The sequence below is a fragment of the Pieris napi genome, chromosome 6 (genome assembly GCF_905475465.1).
Source record: "Pieris napi chromosome 6, ilPieNapi1.2, whole genome shotgun sequence".
Classification (NCBI taxonomy): Eukaryota; Metazoa; Arthropoda; class Insecta; order Lepidoptera; family Pieridae; genus Pieris; species Pieris napi.
This window is the reverse complement of record NC_062239.1, coordinates 7565372-7583383: the sequence shown is the minus strand read 5'-3', so window position 1 is coordinate 7583383 and position 18012 is coordinate 7565372. Positions and strand designations below refer to the sequence as shown.

Genomic DNA, 18012 nt, shown 5'->3' with positions numbered 1-18012 from the left:
ATTGACTTAAAGTGTTAAAGACTACATTAATAAAATAAGACTGAATTTAATGTATTACATTATTTAAATTCCTTATTTATTTTTTGCCTTATCGAATAATTACCGTAGTAGGAGTTTGAAGTAGCAGATTGCTCTGAAATCCTATCAGTGTTAAGGGCCAGATCGACGGACGAGTAAGACCGCGGTTTTATGGCTCGTCGGTAAAGCTCGCCGGTGTATCATTGCAAAACCACGGTTTTAAATACCGCCGAGCCTGGCTCGCGGCTCGTCGTCGTGCTATATTTTTTACTCGGCTCGCCATGCAAAACCGCGTGTCGGAAAGAGAACAAGACATGTTTGCGACTGTTTTGCTTGCTAATCGATCAGCACCAACGAGCCGCGAGCCAGGTTCGTCGGTATTTAAAACCACGGTCTTACTCGCCCGTCGATCATAGGCTTTAGCGAACGAGTATTTAACAGGACATCGATTGCCTCAGCGATTATAGATACTAGAGTCTGGTATACATATAACTTAATTTTATGCGTTCTACAACGGATCCTATATTTGTATATCTTCCGTTGTATGGGTATGTCAAATCAAATGTCAAAATCAAACATGTCAAAATTCAACACGTTTTTGACATACGAGCGTCACTTTTGGCGCTGAATCTCACCCTAGATCTTGATCTTAACTGGATTAGTTTTGAGCAGAATTTATTCTGTGGTTGCGATCAATGCCATAATTTTATTAAAGACAAGATTTATACACTCAATAAATCGGTAAAACGTGTTTAAAAATTTAAATAAGTAAATTATTTTCCGCTATGAAAGAAAATTATTTACTTATTTTAATTTTTAAATGAAGTAAAAACAATATTCATTAGTAGATAGTCAATTTATTTTGATTTTTAAGTGTAAACAAACCTCAGCGCGAAGGAACATTACGATTTTATGACTAAACACACTATTCTATACGTATTATCTATTAGGAACTTGAATACTATATTAATCTAATAGATTTATTAAAAATAACATCGACTTTAATGTTTTGAATAATAAAAATCCACTACGACCATGCAAAAAAACAGAATGAAAATGAAATTCCAGTTTGACATTTCAATATTACTGATGATGATATTAATTTATCCCTAATGGGAAATGCTTTCAATATTACTTTACCATTGATATGTCGTAAGGATCAAAGATATAGTAAAGAATGATTTGTGATCTGTGTGAAAGTTCATAACATATACTTAATTTAAATGGTTTATTATTATTGTTTAGAAATTAGAATCGTATTTATACGTTATAAGGTATAGTTTTGGATACGGTACTTACCTAAATAATAATACCTATAGGAAGAAATAAAAATAAATTAACCATAAAGCTAAATTTATATTAGAAAACTTTGCAAACACAAGATCTCCATATTTCACAATTTAATTCGCTCTTAGATTTATAATTGCACATAAGGTACTTTTATATATTCTCCTTATCTCTGGTTTAAAAGTTTGTTTATCTTTTAAATCAATTCAGAATAAATGGACTGTACACTATGAATAATTGCTACGCACCGAATTTTTACCCGCAAAACAATGAACTACTATTAATTAATTCTTATTAAGTTTAAACCTGGAAAATTATACATGCCTTTGCTATATCTAACTCATAGCAAATGTTATAGAGCGCGTTAACTAAGTCAAAACTAACCTACGAGTTAGTTAAAAAACACAACGGAAACGTATCTGGCTGGTCAGCAAAGCCTAGAATAATGGTTAAGCCTTCGCAAGGTGAACAAAGAGGTTCGTTAGCGTACTCCGAACTTTTCCACAATTTTCACCGCCATCGCCATTTTGAAATTGTACTGCCTAGAATCTAGATCATCTTAACGCAACGGTGGGTGATTTCTGTTGTGAAGAGCAAAAATATTGATTAAAATATTAACAATCTATCGGCTTTTTGTGTAGTGTAACTATACTCCGATAGATGGCGCTAAATCATTTTTATTTGTGATTTATAATGAAATTTATTTTACAATATCGCAATTGTAATGACCTAATATTTAAATTTAATACTAAATATTACCTCTAGTAGCATATATATTTACAAACAACTGTCTTACTTGTTTTTTCGTCGAAACCTACCTAACTGCTTCGTAATTCGCAGTATTTTTTGTAGTAGCGTCTTGCGTCTCGTGGCATTTACATTTATCTGTAGCTCGATGAGTGCAAGTTATCTGATAGCCGTAAAACAGTGGAGTAGATAATAAGGCAAGTGTTTAAAATAAAGCAAAAATGAAGGAAGTTGGCTCAGCTGTGGATGAAGTTTGGGCTCAGTTGGGAAGCTTTGGAAGATATACGCGTATACACTATGCCCTACTTTTAGTGCCATGTTATTTATATGGAATGTATGGATCGGTTTACAATTTTGAAGCTATGGATATTAATTACAGGTATGTTAGGTACAATTTTATAAATGAGATAGCTGTTACCGAAAATTAACTTAAAATTTATATATACATAATTATTATATATACATAATTATTATATATAAATATATACATGAATGAATTTATTTAGATTCATAATTGAGCGGTTGTTGAAAAATACCGTTTAAAAATTCTGTTTTATGTTAAATTTAGTGTTACCCGCGATTTTGAGCGTTATTTTAAGACTTGCCTATGCGCGCGTTGTACTTTATATTTTGTTGTTGGGTTATTTTGAAACTGTGATATTTCGGTAAAAGATATATATATATATATGCAGTTGAGGATCTTTTTTTAACTATAAGAAAACAATTTCGTTTTTGCTACATTTTTTCATTGATTCTCTGCTCCTCTCTTCTCCTCTAGACACGATAAAGTACTGCAGTTTCAGAGATAAGCTCAAACAAACTCTTCAGTTTTATAATATGATTAGAGATAAACTGCGTAACTCTTTATTACAGCGATAACACTGCATACGTTTTTTAAAATATATACGTATTATTTACTTCATTTTAAATGAAAATAAATAACAGGTGTTTATTTTCAGCCAGGGCTACACCAAAACTAAAACAAAAGTTTTACGCTAGTTACGTCATGATATTTAATTAATTTTAAAAATAAATATTCTGTCCTATAAGTTCTTGTTGGTCGTACGGAGTGCAGAGTATATATAATTAAATATGTAATTTCTTCTCTGTCTCTGGTGGAAGAGGACTCATCGGAATGGCGGGTAGGGTGACTACCCGCAGTATATTTGCAAAGTTATAAGATTACTAGCTGACCGGGCAAACGTCGTTTTGCCATGTATATCATTTACAATAAAAAAATAGGGGTTGATCGTAGAGGGGTGAAAATTAGGGGTTGTATGTATTTTTTTAATGCTGTATCATAAAAATATATTTTTTTTATCTAAAAATTTAAAAAAAAAATTGGGGTGGACTACCCTTAACATTTAGGGGGATGAAAAATAGATGTTGTCCGATTCTCAGACATACCCAATATGCACACAAAATTTCATGAGAATCGGTCGAGCCGTTTCGGAGGAGTTTAACCACAAACACCGCGACACGAGAATTTTATATATTAGATAAAATTGCGTAGTTTTTAAATAAAATATAAATGTAGTGCGAAATTACAACAGCTATTGGTCGAAAACGTTTGTCAGACTAAAGAAGGTTGCAATAGTTCTATGATTGGTCGCTTACTACCTTTAATAGACGTCAACCTCTATATTAAGATATTTCGATACCTCCCACGTAAGTTGTTGTATCTCCAAAACTGCAATTTTACAGTAGAGCGTTTCAAAGATTCAAATTAACCCAAAATCTGCATTTATTGTTGCATCTTTTTAAAATTTCGTATTTAATGTAATATAATTAGTCTTCTTAACTACGTTAAAAGAAATTTTAAGTAATATGTCTATTTGCGGAGATATTGTTCATACAACATTTTACTCCGGAGTAGAAGCTATGCCAGTTGTTGCATCTGATACTAACAACATTATACCGCGGCGCCCAGATAGCATCACTTGTGGTATATGATAGTTACAACTGTATACTTTGAAAAACATAAGTCTTACTCTGTCGTATGTGGTAATTATATTTATATTAGGTACAGAATTCAAATGTACAATTTGAAAGTGATTAATTTTTTAGGTTAATAAATAAAAAAGAAATGTTATTAAGGTTAATTTTTTGTATTAGAAACAACATCAGTGTTAAAAAGCTAATCAGAAAATCTTTGAAAATAAAATAATGAGCTTTTAAAACTTAATTAAATTACTTCTTCTATTGCTGAATAATCAAAAACGTTTTAACACATAACAATCATACAAAAGACTTTTTAAAAATTATAGAATAGGTAACGTTACAAACTCTTCTTAAGAACTAATCAAATAGAATTACAAAAATCAACATCACTATAAAAAAATAAAAATATGAACTTAATTAATCATATTTTATATGAGATCAGCTTAAAATCAAAGTAGTAATTTGGCAACCATTTATAATTTTTGGCATGTACTTATTGGCTTATAATAATGATAAAGAAATTTTAAAATAAAAACAATTGTGTTAATTGTCAACCTAACAAACCTAAAATTAGCTTTTATGGAAGCCTTAAAACAATGTAAAACAAATAAATATTATTTTTATGAGATCAATATTAAAACCTGAGATGCTTAATTAAAGGCAATTCAATATAAAAAGATAAAATAAACGGAATATTTGAAAAAGACTCTATTCTGAATCAGAAAATTCAGCGTCATTATTAACGCCAACAACGAAAGATAAATGCCTGAAAAAGTCGTGATACGTAGCTGGAATAATTTCAGTATGACACAGGTTTATTAAGTCATCATAAGTGTATAAATAAGTTTATTTTTGGACGAACGTTCTATTAGACGCTATGTACGCTATCACCTTCTGCCTGGGTGTGACCTTTTTCAAGAAATGTATGTTTGATAGTAATATTTAGCTTATGAGCAATATAAACATAAAACGCAAACACAATACGATTGCGATTCTGACCGGCACAATTGTCAGACACCAGAATCTAAATTCTTTTGCACCTAGTTCATGAATTTTATGTATAAAATGAGAAAGACAGCCTGATACCTCATTAGAACCACGTTTGGCTTCTCCCTCGTGCCACATATAACAATGACCCTCTTTATTTGCTAAATCAAACAAAGTAAAATTAAAGACGGACACCTTCCGTTTGTAATATAAAATAATTCTGTTAATATTTCTGAAGATGTGACACTGATCGCACTGATCTTTCTTAGGAATATGAAAACTGAGCTTAAAGTTTTCATTTACAATGTCTCAATCCGAACGTCTAGTTCGGATTTAGCTTTCTCTTCATATATTGATTGAAGCCACTCATTATACATTTCAAATTACAACATTATGCGTCTGACAAATCCTTTAAAAATAGTGTTTTTGTTGTTTTTTTTACTTTGAATGGATATAATGGTCCATATTAGGATGTTTTTCAGCAAAAAAGCAAACAACAACTTTAGTGTTGCCCAAATGCAAGACCAAGACGAGACTTAGGCCAGTCTTGGTATTGTCTTGCGTCAATACACCTGGTCTTGGTCTTGGTCTTGGTATTGCGCTCTCAGTCTTGGTCTTGGTCTTGATCTTGCAGCAAGAGTCTCGCAAGTCTCGCAAGACTTGCAAATACCTATTTGCCTATTGCTATTTGTGGGGGCTTGCGGGCTATCCTGGAGCATTCAGCAATGTATTGTACATCAACCAATAATAGCAGGCAGGCCACAGGCATTGTGTTCAGATTAGCAGATTTCATTACAGTGTGCGTAGGTACATTTTTTAGGCAATTTGTCGTACTCGTGACTGTCGCGCTTTGCTACGTAGGTACTGTCGTTAAAGTATGTGTAAGTAAGAAACGATGTAGGTACCTACTACAACAAAATTGTATTCCTTAGAAAAATAATCGTCGTACCTACACGACGATTATTTTTATTTATTTAGTAAATCATCGCTGAAGACAATAGTCGCTACTAGAGTAGGTACGATAGAAGTTGATAAACCGACACTGCAATTCTCGATGATTTTAAAACAAAATGCGTAAAGCAATATGACGTCGCTCATATTTGGAGCTTTTCCACGTTTCAAGTTTGTTAAAATCACCCACTTCCAATTTTGCAGTGCAATGTCCTTTAAAAAGGTATAATAGGTAATCTATATATATAAAAATGAAACCCGTTTTCCGTTGTCACGACATAACATGAAAACGGTTTGACCGATTTGTCTGATTTTTTTAAATAATATACCATGAAGTACGAAGATGGTTCTTATGGAGAAAAATTAAAATAAAATTGAGTGAATCAGTCTAAAAACAACACTTTTCTATATTCCCATACAAAATATTCGTAATAATACTTAAAAGTGAATTTGAACTTTAATACCATAGCATAAAGTTCAAGTGTTAGTGGAGGGGTTCCGGGAAGGTAAATTTTTATTTTTTGACATAATGTATTTGTTGTCTTATCAATTTTCTTTTTTTATCTTACTAGCTAGACCGGTGTCCCGAATAGCAGAATAAGTATTTTAAACAAATAAAGAATCGACTGTTAGGCGGTACGATGTTCGCCAGGCCAGCTAGTAATAATATAAACTAGGTATATTTTTATTACTTACAACAATTTTTATAAAATCTACCTATCCTTACGACTACATTCTTCCTTGCGAGGACAACATAATCTATTTGCGTCCGTTCTGAGCACCCGGAAACTTATTTTATTGTTTAGAACATGGGCAGTGGCGGCGACCTTTGACATGAAAGCGACGGCGGCAACACAAAGTCTAGAAGCGGACTAAATGTTTACCTATTTTGGTGGGGTTGTCAATGTTGGCATTAGCACAGAAAAATAAAATTAAGTAAATACAACGTTTATCCACTTTTTAATAACTAGGTATCCACGATAGAATATTTTTTCTACTAATTTCCTAAGGGTCGATTCGACCAAACTTCAATTTATACACGAGTAACTATACCAAGAATAATCTATTCCATGATTTTAATCTCGAGTAAATCCATAGTCGTTTGTGCACGTAATCGATAGTATAATTGCGCTAGGAATAACAATACGCGAATAGCAATAAAATGGTGAACGAAAATAAAACTCGGCAAATAAATGTTGTTCTACAACGGGACAGTGTAAGAGCATATATCATGTCAACTCGATTTTGCCGTATTATAGTGTGAAAAAGTAGCTTTTAACAGGTGTTAAACGACAACAAAAAGTTTTTATTTCTTGTTTGTTTGAGGCTTTCGTCTAAAAAGGAACTTCTGTTGAGCCTAGTTGAATTTCATTCTATTATAGAAAATAAAAAATCTAAAAATAAATAAATAAATACTAAATTGTTTAAACGTTTCATTATACAATGCCAGACTATTAATTTAGTGCGTTGCGTTGACTTGAAATTAAAACACAGAATACATATTTGTGAAATGACAGAAATCAGCTGATTGGACTGACTGACGCCATTAAATTATTCTAGGAATAGCTGTTATTCCGTGCGAAACGGTTCGAATTCTTAGAATTTGTAGTTGGTAAAACGTAAAATTTATTTACTCTCGATTAACTGACGATTTATTCTAAGATTAAGATTTACTCTTGTTTGGTCGAATCGACCCTAAGTACTCAGTCTAAATATCTTTTTCATAATTTTTGTTTTTCAATAATATGTTGTGTGTAATTGAATGGTAAACTCTAAATCTTACTAGAGAGCTTTTTTAAAATAAACTTATTGAAAGCACTGACATGGCATATACACTTTTCAATCTTGCTGCTCACATTTTAGTACCTAGGTATCATTCACTATCTATCATTTACCGATATTAACAATGATTATTTCGAAATCAAAATATTCGCAATTCAATAGATGCAATACCTACTTAGTTATTAATTATCATCTCGCCCGACAGCTTTTAACGCTGTAGTGTTCGAATTCAAGCCAGTCTGAGAATGTATTTAAATAAAAAAAACTCAGAGCATTCAATATATACCTACATACTGCTGGGACATCTTCAAGGTCATTTAATTTTATACTCCTATACCAACCCTACCAAAATAGGTAAAAATTTGTGTGCCTCTGTCCGTACTCTTTGTCGGCGAATACGGCGCTCAGTGTCAAATGCTGTGTTACACTTGTTCCAAACCGCGGTGTCTTTGTCGGTAAATTATCAAATAAGTAGGTATTTAATACACCGACTGACCAACAGTTTATTCGCAGAACGTCACATTTCGCCAATCAACTTTGAACCTTAATTCTTTAGCGATAAACTTGAAAATCTGTTGAAGAAATTTGATAGATTGTAGTAGCTTGATGTGCTGGCGTCTGTACCATAGTATTGGCTGCCGTAGAAACTGTTACTAGACCTACTCGACTCGCTGTTAGTTTTAAATTTTGCTAAATAGAAGAATAATATAAACTTTGAAACATAAGTTTCACACCTACATGATGTTTATATAATTTTGTTAACTATAATTTTAAGCACATACCAACCTACGAGTACTAACGTTAGATCTGCACATTAGACATAAACAAGCATAACATATTATTATAGGTAGATACCTACAAGGTATGAACTTTGCTAGAAAGTTATTAGGGAACAGATTTGTGAGTATTAACACGCTACCTACTTAATAAATTGTTGAAATATAATAAGTACTTACCTACCTAATCAATATACAATACGTTTCAGGGTGCTTTCAGACGAGCGGCACGTTGCCACTTACAAATACAACTGCAGCCCTTAGTTTAGTGTTATGATTTGTGATACCTACGGTTTTGATACTGGGGAACGTTTCTCAAAATCGGGATTGAAACCAAATACCTACTTAATAACGCCCAAATCTCAGTTTGTCTTAACTGCAAGACGCAAGAGTCTTGCAGGCTTAAGTATTGTCTTGCTCAAGTCTTGCAGGGTTCAGTCTTGGTATTGGTCTTGCTATAATAAGGCGGTCTTGGTATTGGTCTTGGTCTTGCAAAAGCGCAAGAACAAGACCAAGACTGCAAGACCAAGACCGATTTTGGGCAACACTAAACAACTTACGTGGGAGGTATCGATTTCTAGTACATTGTTGCCTGAGTTAAGTTCGGTGGCGGTTGTTGTAGGGATGTTCAAATATATGTTGAATGAAACTCTTTGTTTGAAGCTGGGTCTCAACTGGCATTAATCGTTTAAACTTTAAAATATGAGCTTATAACTAACATAAAATTATGGGTTAATGGGGTTGCGACGCTCACAAAAACTAACTTGGCTTATTTAAGGGTTCTTAAATCTAAGACACTTCTGTTACTGTCTGTAGAAAGAATATAAGTGTAGTCGACTGGCTCATTTTGGCTTCAAGTGTGCGATGATTGCTTACATTTAGTTTGCGCTTCTAATTACTAACTAAAATAAATGTATGTAACTTAACTAATGTAAGTGCCCTCCCTCACCGACCCAATTGGCGACGGTTTGGCAACGTCGCCAATTTGGAAGCGTAGCCACGACGACGGGTCACTTGGGTGGAGACTGGCTACTTGGCAGCTTGGCGACGTCGCCAACAAAATGTATGCGAGCAAGTTGCGTCTCGCTCACTCGGTAGCCAACGGTCCGCCAAGCAAGACGCCAAATTCGCGCTCATTGCAATAAGATAGCGGAAAATGAGTTTCGATGCTGAGAGATTTATCGTAGAAATTCAGAATCGTCCCTGTTTATAGGCCTCGTTATCTGAGTATTCTGATCGTAATATGAAAATTAAATGTTGGGAAGAAATAGTAGATATCTTTAAAGAACCAGATAATATTACGGTTCAAGAAAAACAAAAATTTCTACAAGCCGAGAGAACTGACTGGCCAGAAAATGGCTGCTATTGGCTACTCCATTTGGTATCCGAAGGAAGCCAGGGGTAGCCATGGCTACGTAGCCGGCGACGTAGCCATGGCGTCCCGGTGAGGCAGGGCACTTAGGTTATACGTATATAACTAGAGGCTATCAGAAATTTTTAATGATACCGGTATGTGACGCTGGCCTTTTAATAAAAGCAATGCATCTGAGAATAACAGTTAGGCCAGTAGATATGACCGTTACCTACTATGTACAAGGAATATAATTTTTAATAGTTTTATTAGTATCTGTGTCCTTATTCTTTGCAGATGCAAAGTTCCTCAATGCGAGGGAATAAATGAAACGTTATGGTTGGAGTATGCCATACCAAAAGAAAATAATAAGTTATCAAAATGTAAGCGATATCGGTTTTTGAATGAAACGGATCAATGCGACTTAAAAGGTTTTAGTGGGGAGATTGTAGGCTGCGATTCCTATGTGTATAATGGGGTGGATTCCGTGGTGAAGGACGTAAGTTAATTTTTTAATTCTCTGTACTACTACACTAATATACACTAATATACACTAAAATACACTAAAATACACTAATATACACTAATACACACTAATACTCACTAATATACACTACGACTGCATTTACCATGGAGAGTGTTCAGAGGAGTTGTTCGGATTAATACCTGCAGCTAAGTTTCATCATCGGACGTCGAGGCAGAATACGAAATTTCACCTCGACGTCCGCCGTTCCACAACTGAGCGTTCAAGAAAAGAGCGTACCAATCCTTAAAAGGCCGGCAACGCACTCGCGAGTCCTCTGGCATTTAGTGTCCATGGGCGGCGGTATCACTTAACATCAGGTGAGCCTCCTGCCCGTTTGCCCCCCGTTGTATTAAAAAAAACTAATATACACTAATTATATATATTAATTTTTTGATTAATGAGATATCAGACAACACGAGTAATAAGGGTGGCACTTTATTACTAAACATTGGCTGTTAACAACTTCAATTGCCTAGTATTTTGCGCTAGTCAAAACAGGTCCTTAGAGATTCTCTTCCTTAGAGCAATCCGACAAGCAAAGACCGATTCATAAAAATGAATTCAGTGTAGACTTTTATCTAAAATACTCTTCCGTCTCTTTCTGCTAAATTATATTTAAGCTGTTATAAAAAGAGACAGTGGTTTTGGTAAACGATGCAATAAGACTTATGTATTTTTTATGTATAACGATTAATATTTTCTAAAGGTATAGGTACTAAATATATTAAGAATTTGTCTTTAGGACTAGGCCCGTCAATAGCCTTGGCATTAACGATTAATATATATGTAAGAGCCGTCATCCATGGATTTTGCCAGGCCATTTATATAATATAATCAATATTTTTTTAACGGCTAACATCCGTATATTAGAAAACTACCTACCTTTGTGTGTATAAACGCAATAAACTCTAAAACAACTGAATGCATTTATGCACAGTTTTCACCAATAGATAGTGTAATTCCTGATAGTCCATAATTTATTATGGTTTTATGTAAATAACCGACAATGGTTAAGGTCGCAAACAAATACTAATAAATTTATACTTTTCTTCATAGTTTGACCTGGGCTGCCAGAATTGGAAGAGGACACTCATAGGAACTATGTATGGAGCCGGCTTTTTCATATCTCTAACTACAACTGGTATTCTTTCTGATAAATATGGAAGGATCAAAGCACTAGCTGTGGCGTCATTTTCCTCAGGAGTTTTTGGTTTAATTAGATCGTTCTCTATCAACTACGAAATGTTAATCGCTACTGAATTTTTGGAGACTGCATTCGGCGCTGGCGCATATAACGCTGCTTTTGTATTAGGTATGATTGAGATTCTAACTTTAGGTCTCTGTTTGAATACTTTTATAATGTTAATCAGTTAAGATTAGATTTGATTGTATCTGTTACCATGATTTTGAAGTGAAACTTCTTTATCGGGGTTGGATAAAAATTTAGTGTAACATTTTTTCGTTACGCGTCACATTTCTCCGTTACGCGCCATCTTTTGAAGTGAAACTTCTTTATCGACGTATGGGAGAAATTTTGTAGCAGGTTACGCGCCATGTTGCTTTTTGAAGTCAAACTTCTTTATCGGCGTTGGAAAAAAATTTACACACATTTGTCACATTTTTCGGTTACGCGCCATATTTTTCTTGTCCCTACCACGGTTGATCCGAAGAGATTCGAAGCCATTAGTAACAAAAATATATAATAACGATAACAATGATAGTAATACTAATAATTATATTACAATTAATGAAATTCTGTAATAATCTTAGTACTAGGTACATAGTAGTACAGTAATAAGTTAAAATGATATGATGATAATAAAAGCCTTTTGTTAAACTTTATCTAATTTAACTTTATTTAACCAATTTCTGTAAAGTTGCATATAGTAGATCATTTTTCGAAAAATAAGGTCATAAAGAAGTTTTACTTCTTACGTGTGTACACCTAGTACACGCACACATTTTTTTTATTATAGTGAAGTTGATGATCAACCTTCTGTGTTGACACATTTTTTCGGTCCAAGACAGACAGTCTTTACTATACTACGAGTACACAGCGTTAGCCTATTGGCTTCAGCGTGCGACGCTCATCCCTGAGGTCGTAGGTTTGATCCCCGGCTGTGCACCAATGGACTTTCTTTCTACGTGCACATTAACATTCGCTCGAATAGAAGAAAAATATCTTGAGGAAACCGGCTTGACTTCTTTCACCCAAAAAGCCGCCGGCGTGTGTCAGGCACAAGTACGCTGATCACATACTTGCATGATCATGAAACAGATACAGAAATCTGAGCCCCAGACCTGAAAAGGTTGTTACGCCACTGATTTATTTTACAATTTTACAGACAAACACAGAATAAATTTAAATTGCATTGCGATTCCTTGCGATCCTTCGGCTGTTTATTGCTGTATTATTTCTTGGCTTGCGGTATTATTTCTAAGTACTATAACTAGAGAGCTGGCGATCATTTAAGTATATAATTTGCTAGTATTTCGTTATGATAGGAATTAAAGTTCGGACCAATACGACAAAATTTTCTTAATGAATTTAGGTCGTACATTGCTGCGTTTTTCGGCTACAGAGGTTTAAATCTGTAAAAAATTCGATACTTAATCATTTGCTCGTGTCTGGCTCTGGGGTCTGTGGTCAATATTTATTTTTTATTGAGATAACGAAGATAATCTATAAGGAAGACATCCTTGCTGAGTTTCTTGCCCGTTCTTCTCAGAACAAGGCCTCCTGGTAGTTTTGCGAACGGATGGCGTAGTCTTGCTCTTTCGTGAATTTTGTCAACGTTCTTCACATTCATAAGCATGCTCTAAGAAGCATGAAAGGGCAACTAGAATCATCTTTATATATTTTTTTTTGACGTTCAAAAGTGCCATTTTAGATGGTCTAATTGAAATAAACGATTTGACTTTGACTTTGACATCTAAATTGAATAAACGAATTTAGATTTTTAGATTTGATCCAGTTCTCTGTATTATCACAGGAGGTAGATGTAAAAATGTAAATAATAATAATAAGAACCCCCTAAATAAAATTAAAAATTGGCAGACATTTTACTTACTGACTCTGACCATTACAGTTCGTTGAAGTCTGCGAATCAGAGGAAAAGTATTATGGCTAATTAATGTGATTATTCGTAGTACGTAGGTGGCAGACGGGGTTCTTAATATTCCTTATCAAATTATTATCGCTATTAAAAACGTCTGCCACATGAGCAAATCATATAGATGTTTTGCTCACCATATTTTTGATTTTCGACTGTGAAATCGAAAATATCGGCAAACTATTTTTGTAGAGTGGAACACACATAAGAGCACACATAAGAGCACACATAATTTATTACTGAAACAGATGCATAAATATTTTCGCACCTTGCCCTATTGGGAATAACGTGATATTACGCACTATTTTAGCAAAGTAAATTCTGTTGTATATATAAATGATCCTAGATGTTAAATAATTTCAAGATTTGGAAGTGACATTATTGAACGGAAAACTTGAGCAGCGCTCTGTGGGCGTATGAAACTAAATATAAATTATATAAGTTTATATTAATATATATATATAATTCGTTCGTGCAACAAGCAATGACGATATTACCAGTAGGTACATATCTGGCATTAATTAACGATTTATACCGGATTGAGCTTTTCTTCAAAGCACATTTACTAATATTTCTGATATTTTAGGCATGGAACTTGTGCAACCAAAGGGTAGAGTCTTCGGCAACACTTTAATAAACTTTGCATATATAACCGGGACTATGACTCTCTCACTTTTGGCGTGGTATCTTCAGAACTGGAGGTATCTCCTTAGAACCATCTACACACCAGCAATTTTTATTATCACCTACTTATTTGTGCTTAACGAGAATCCTCGATGGTTGCTTTCCAAGGGTCGGTATGAAGAAGCCCTTACAGTTATTAAGAAGGCAGAGACAATGAACAACGTTAAAATACGGGAAGAGTTGTTGACATCTTTGAAAGCTGGAACTAACCAGAAAGAAATAGAGGCGCACGAAAGTTTTTTATCTGTTCTCCGGAAAATGTTAGGATCGAAAATAATTGCTTTTAGAGTATTGTTATGTTGTTATCTGTGGATGACCTGCTCGTTTACATACTATGGTCTGTCAATTAATTCTGTGTTTTTGGCGGGAAATAAATATTTGAACTTTTCGTTAGTGGCCTTTGTAGAAATACCGGCTAATTTTGTATGTTTCATGATACTGGATAAGTTTGGGAGGAAAAAGGTTTTAGTAACAGTATACATGTTGAGCGCTATATTTTGTATGAGTTTATCATTTATTCCTGAAGGTGAGTGTATTTATGAATGTAATATAAATTTCAATAATATTAATAAATCAGCGTCTTTAAGATGTTAAGTACTTTTGTTCACAGTTTGAATATTAAATTTGAATCCAAGAAAGTATAGATAATTAAAAAAAAATATCTTATAAAAACATACAAAATTCTTTTCAGATCTATCAATATGGCGCCTGGTCCTTTACTTATGTGGCAAGTTTTCTATTACCATAGCATATAGTACGGTGTACGTTACAGTTTCTGAAGTATTTCCTACTAATGCTAGACAGTCCCTGTTGGCGTTTTGTGCAACTACGGGCCGTATTGGGTCTACTTTAGCACCACAGACACCCTTATTAGTAAGTGTTTTAAAACAAAAGCATAATATTCAATATAATAACGGTAATCACAACCCTACACCCCAGATGTGGTTGTTTTTTTTTTATTACCACGTTTTCAATTCGCAATTTTGATTTAATACGCCATAGACGGCTTGCCGGCAGTTCCTAAATTAATAATATTTATCAATTACGACAGTAACAAAAAAACTAAAAACATTATTTTTATTACTATATCTAAATATACTAGTCTCAAAATAGAGTCCATTCGATTTATTAGAACCCCCGTAATACAAAAAAAAAATGGTGCGTGTACTTATGTACGCGCGTAAGAAGTGATACTTCTTTGGCTTTTTTTATTTTTTTAAAATATTAAATAATTAATAAATATTTAGCGTTAATAATTTAACAATATTTAATATTTAGTATATTATTCAATTATGAATTAATATTAATAATAATAATTATTTATTACCTTTCATTTATAACCTTTAAATTAGGTGAGGTTAGGTAAGGTTATCCGCCAAACCAAACCGCCTCATGGGGCATGAGGCGGTTTGAGATTTGTAATCTGAATTATTTTCGAACCAATTTAATGTAAAATTAGAAGCATTTAATATATATTTCTTTTTTGACGTTCATAAGTGTACATTGTGTTACCTATATGACTAAATGATTTGATTTGATTTCGACTTAGGGTCCTTCAAGAAAAGAGCGTTCCAATTCTTAAGAAGCCGGCAACATACTCGCGAGCCCTCTGCAAGTAAGAGTGTCTATGCGCGGCGGTATTACTTAATATCAGGTGAGCCTCGTGCCCGTTTGCCCACTGTTGTATAGAAAAAAACTACTTAGCGATAAATCTCGATCCGAATCTGAGTGTAAGAATGGATTTAGTCAAATCAAGTAATTATTACCTAAATTAGAGAATTCAATAGAATAAAGGTCTGCGTACGTACGTAAAGACGTAATTGATTTTTATTCTATTCGTATTAAATAATCACTGTTTTTAGATTCGACTAGCTTTTATATGTATAACCAATATGTAATTAAAATTATCAAAATATTTAAATGCAAAATCGCCTTTTCAAATATAAATACCCAGTCTAGACGAGCAATTTAACAATACATTGAATGATTATATTGTTTTCATTTGTTGCGTTGTTTATCCATTGACATGCCATTTTCCTCATATTGTCCTGCGTGACAAGCTATTTATAAATGCATTTTAAATTGCACAATACATGTGGCTCATATTAAATTTGCGTAAACTATATTCAAAATTAGTGCTATTGTTTAAATAAAATAGTTTACATATGGTTTGCCGCATATACATTACTTCGAGAAGACTTACTACGATGGATACATGGCTCATTGTATCAAATTGGTCCCATACTAATGTAATTAGATTGATTACGAAAGGAAATCCTAAAGATTTTTTGACATAAAACCAGACAAAGAAATACTGTTATTAATACTTTTAAGTCTATTTTGGAGGATATATAAAAAAATCTACTGGTTTATCGTAATAGTAAATGGCTTTGAGATCCTTAATTATTACATAAGCCTCGAAACACTAGTTTGGATGGTGTACTCTAATTAGTTTATCCCGCTTGAATACATCTGAGAGAACACACGCGTATAAGACAAATTTAATTGTCGGCAGTAATTATTTATTTACATGCTTTATATTTAACGTTTCCTTAATAGTTGAGTTAAAATTTTACCAAATGCAACATATATTGTTTAATTTTTGAAATGAAAACTTCTTTAGCGGCGTTGTACACTTTTTGGAATGGGTAAAAAATGTTAAACTCGCGTCAGGACAAATTCGTAAGACGGATGTTTTTTTAAAGGATTATGAACCTTCGTGCTATATAGTTACGGTTTTCATTCATTTGTCTCTTTCCTCAGATACATTGATGCATGTGGAATTGGACCTTACTTGGTCCTTGGTACCTTGGTCACTACATCTTTATTATTAACGATTTGGTCAGACTGACGCGAATAAAAATTGCCAACTTAAAAAATAGTGAATTTTCCTACTTGAATTATTTAATACTAATTTTAATTATTTTGTGTAGGTTTCGTATAACGGATGGAGAGTAGACAGCTGGCGCGGCGTATTTAATGTACTCGTAATATAAATTGTCATGTTTGTGAACGATAGCGCAATAAATAAATATTGTTCTACCACATAGTACTTTCATACTGATAATTAAAGCAATTCGTGCAAAATGATTCCCGAACCATTCCAAAATATCAAAAATGCACAACGTTAATATTCAAGTTTTTACTTCTGCCGGCACTCCCGGAGTTGCAACCCGTAGTTTTTTTCAGGCGCTGTACTACCTGCAACATATATTGTTTTTTTTTCAGGCGCTGTACTATGTAAATTTGCCTACAATATTTTTCGCTTGTGTTGCGCTATTAGCCAGCATGTTGGCGTTAACTTTACCAGAAACGATTAACAAAACCTTACCAGACAACTTGGAGGAAGCCAAAAGTTTCTCATAAGATCAACGATTAAGTTTAAATCTCTTTTAAGATGTTGATTTATTATCATTTTATTACAAACTTGTATAAATTATGTTAACAATAAATGTTAAATGAATATTGATATTTTATTTGTCCAAGTCTTTATATTAAGGGTATAGTCCTTTTCATGAAAGAAGTCCCCCAGACGCGGCGCTGCAATCGCATGACGTAATGTAGCCATTTATGAGTAAAAAATTTACCTATTTTATTTCCATTTAGCAGATGTAATTTATCAAATAATATTATTTTCTGCATACTTCGATGAAACAATATTTCTGTTATGTAAAAAGTATATTTTTATTTACTTATATTAGCGGTGTTCTACCTACTTACAGGGAAAAGATGAGAAAATAGGGTAAAGAAAAGCAATACAATTTTTTATTCAGAGTTTTATTGCATAATTGTTGGGTTACAATTTTTTTCGAAGTACACGCGTATAACAATACCTTCGTTTGTAATTCT

The 18012-nt window shown here is 33.4% G+C and overlaps 1 protein-coding gene across 1 annotated transcript; it reads left to right on the top strand.

Moving 5' to 3' along the window:
• Nucleotides 1-2109: 2109 nt before the first annotated feature.
• On the top strand, nucleotides 2110-17628 carry LOC125050331 (solute carrier family 22 member 5-like). Its single transcript, XM_047650087.1, has 6 exons — nucleotides 2110-2431; nucleotides 10138-10339; nucleotides 11423-11678; nucleotides 14066-14689; nucleotides 14855-15036; nucleotides 17392-17628. Exons 1-6 carry the CDS (start codon nucleotides 2274-2276, stop codon nucleotides 17527-17529), a joined length of 1560 nt encoding a protein of 519 aa, XP_047506043.1. The 5' UTR covers nucleotides 2110-2273; the 3' UTR covers nucleotides 17530-17628.
• Nucleotides 17629-18012: the final 384 nt, after the last annotated feature.

Excerpts from the sequence above, each read along its gene's own strand:
- LOC125050331 (XM_047650087.1), top strand. The coding sequence starts at position 2,274 with ATGAAGGAAGTTGGCTCAGCTGTGGATGAAGTTTGGGCTCAGTTGGGA. Across the intron at positions 2,432-10,137 it reads GCTATGGATATTAATTACAG|ATGCAAAGTTCCTCAATGCG; the intron begins GTATGTTAGGTA and ends TATTCTTTGCAG. Across the intron at positions 10,340-11,422 it reads TGGATTCCGTGGTGAAGGAC|TTTGACCTGGGCTGCCAGAA; the intron begins GTAAGTTAATTT and ends TTTTCTTCATAG.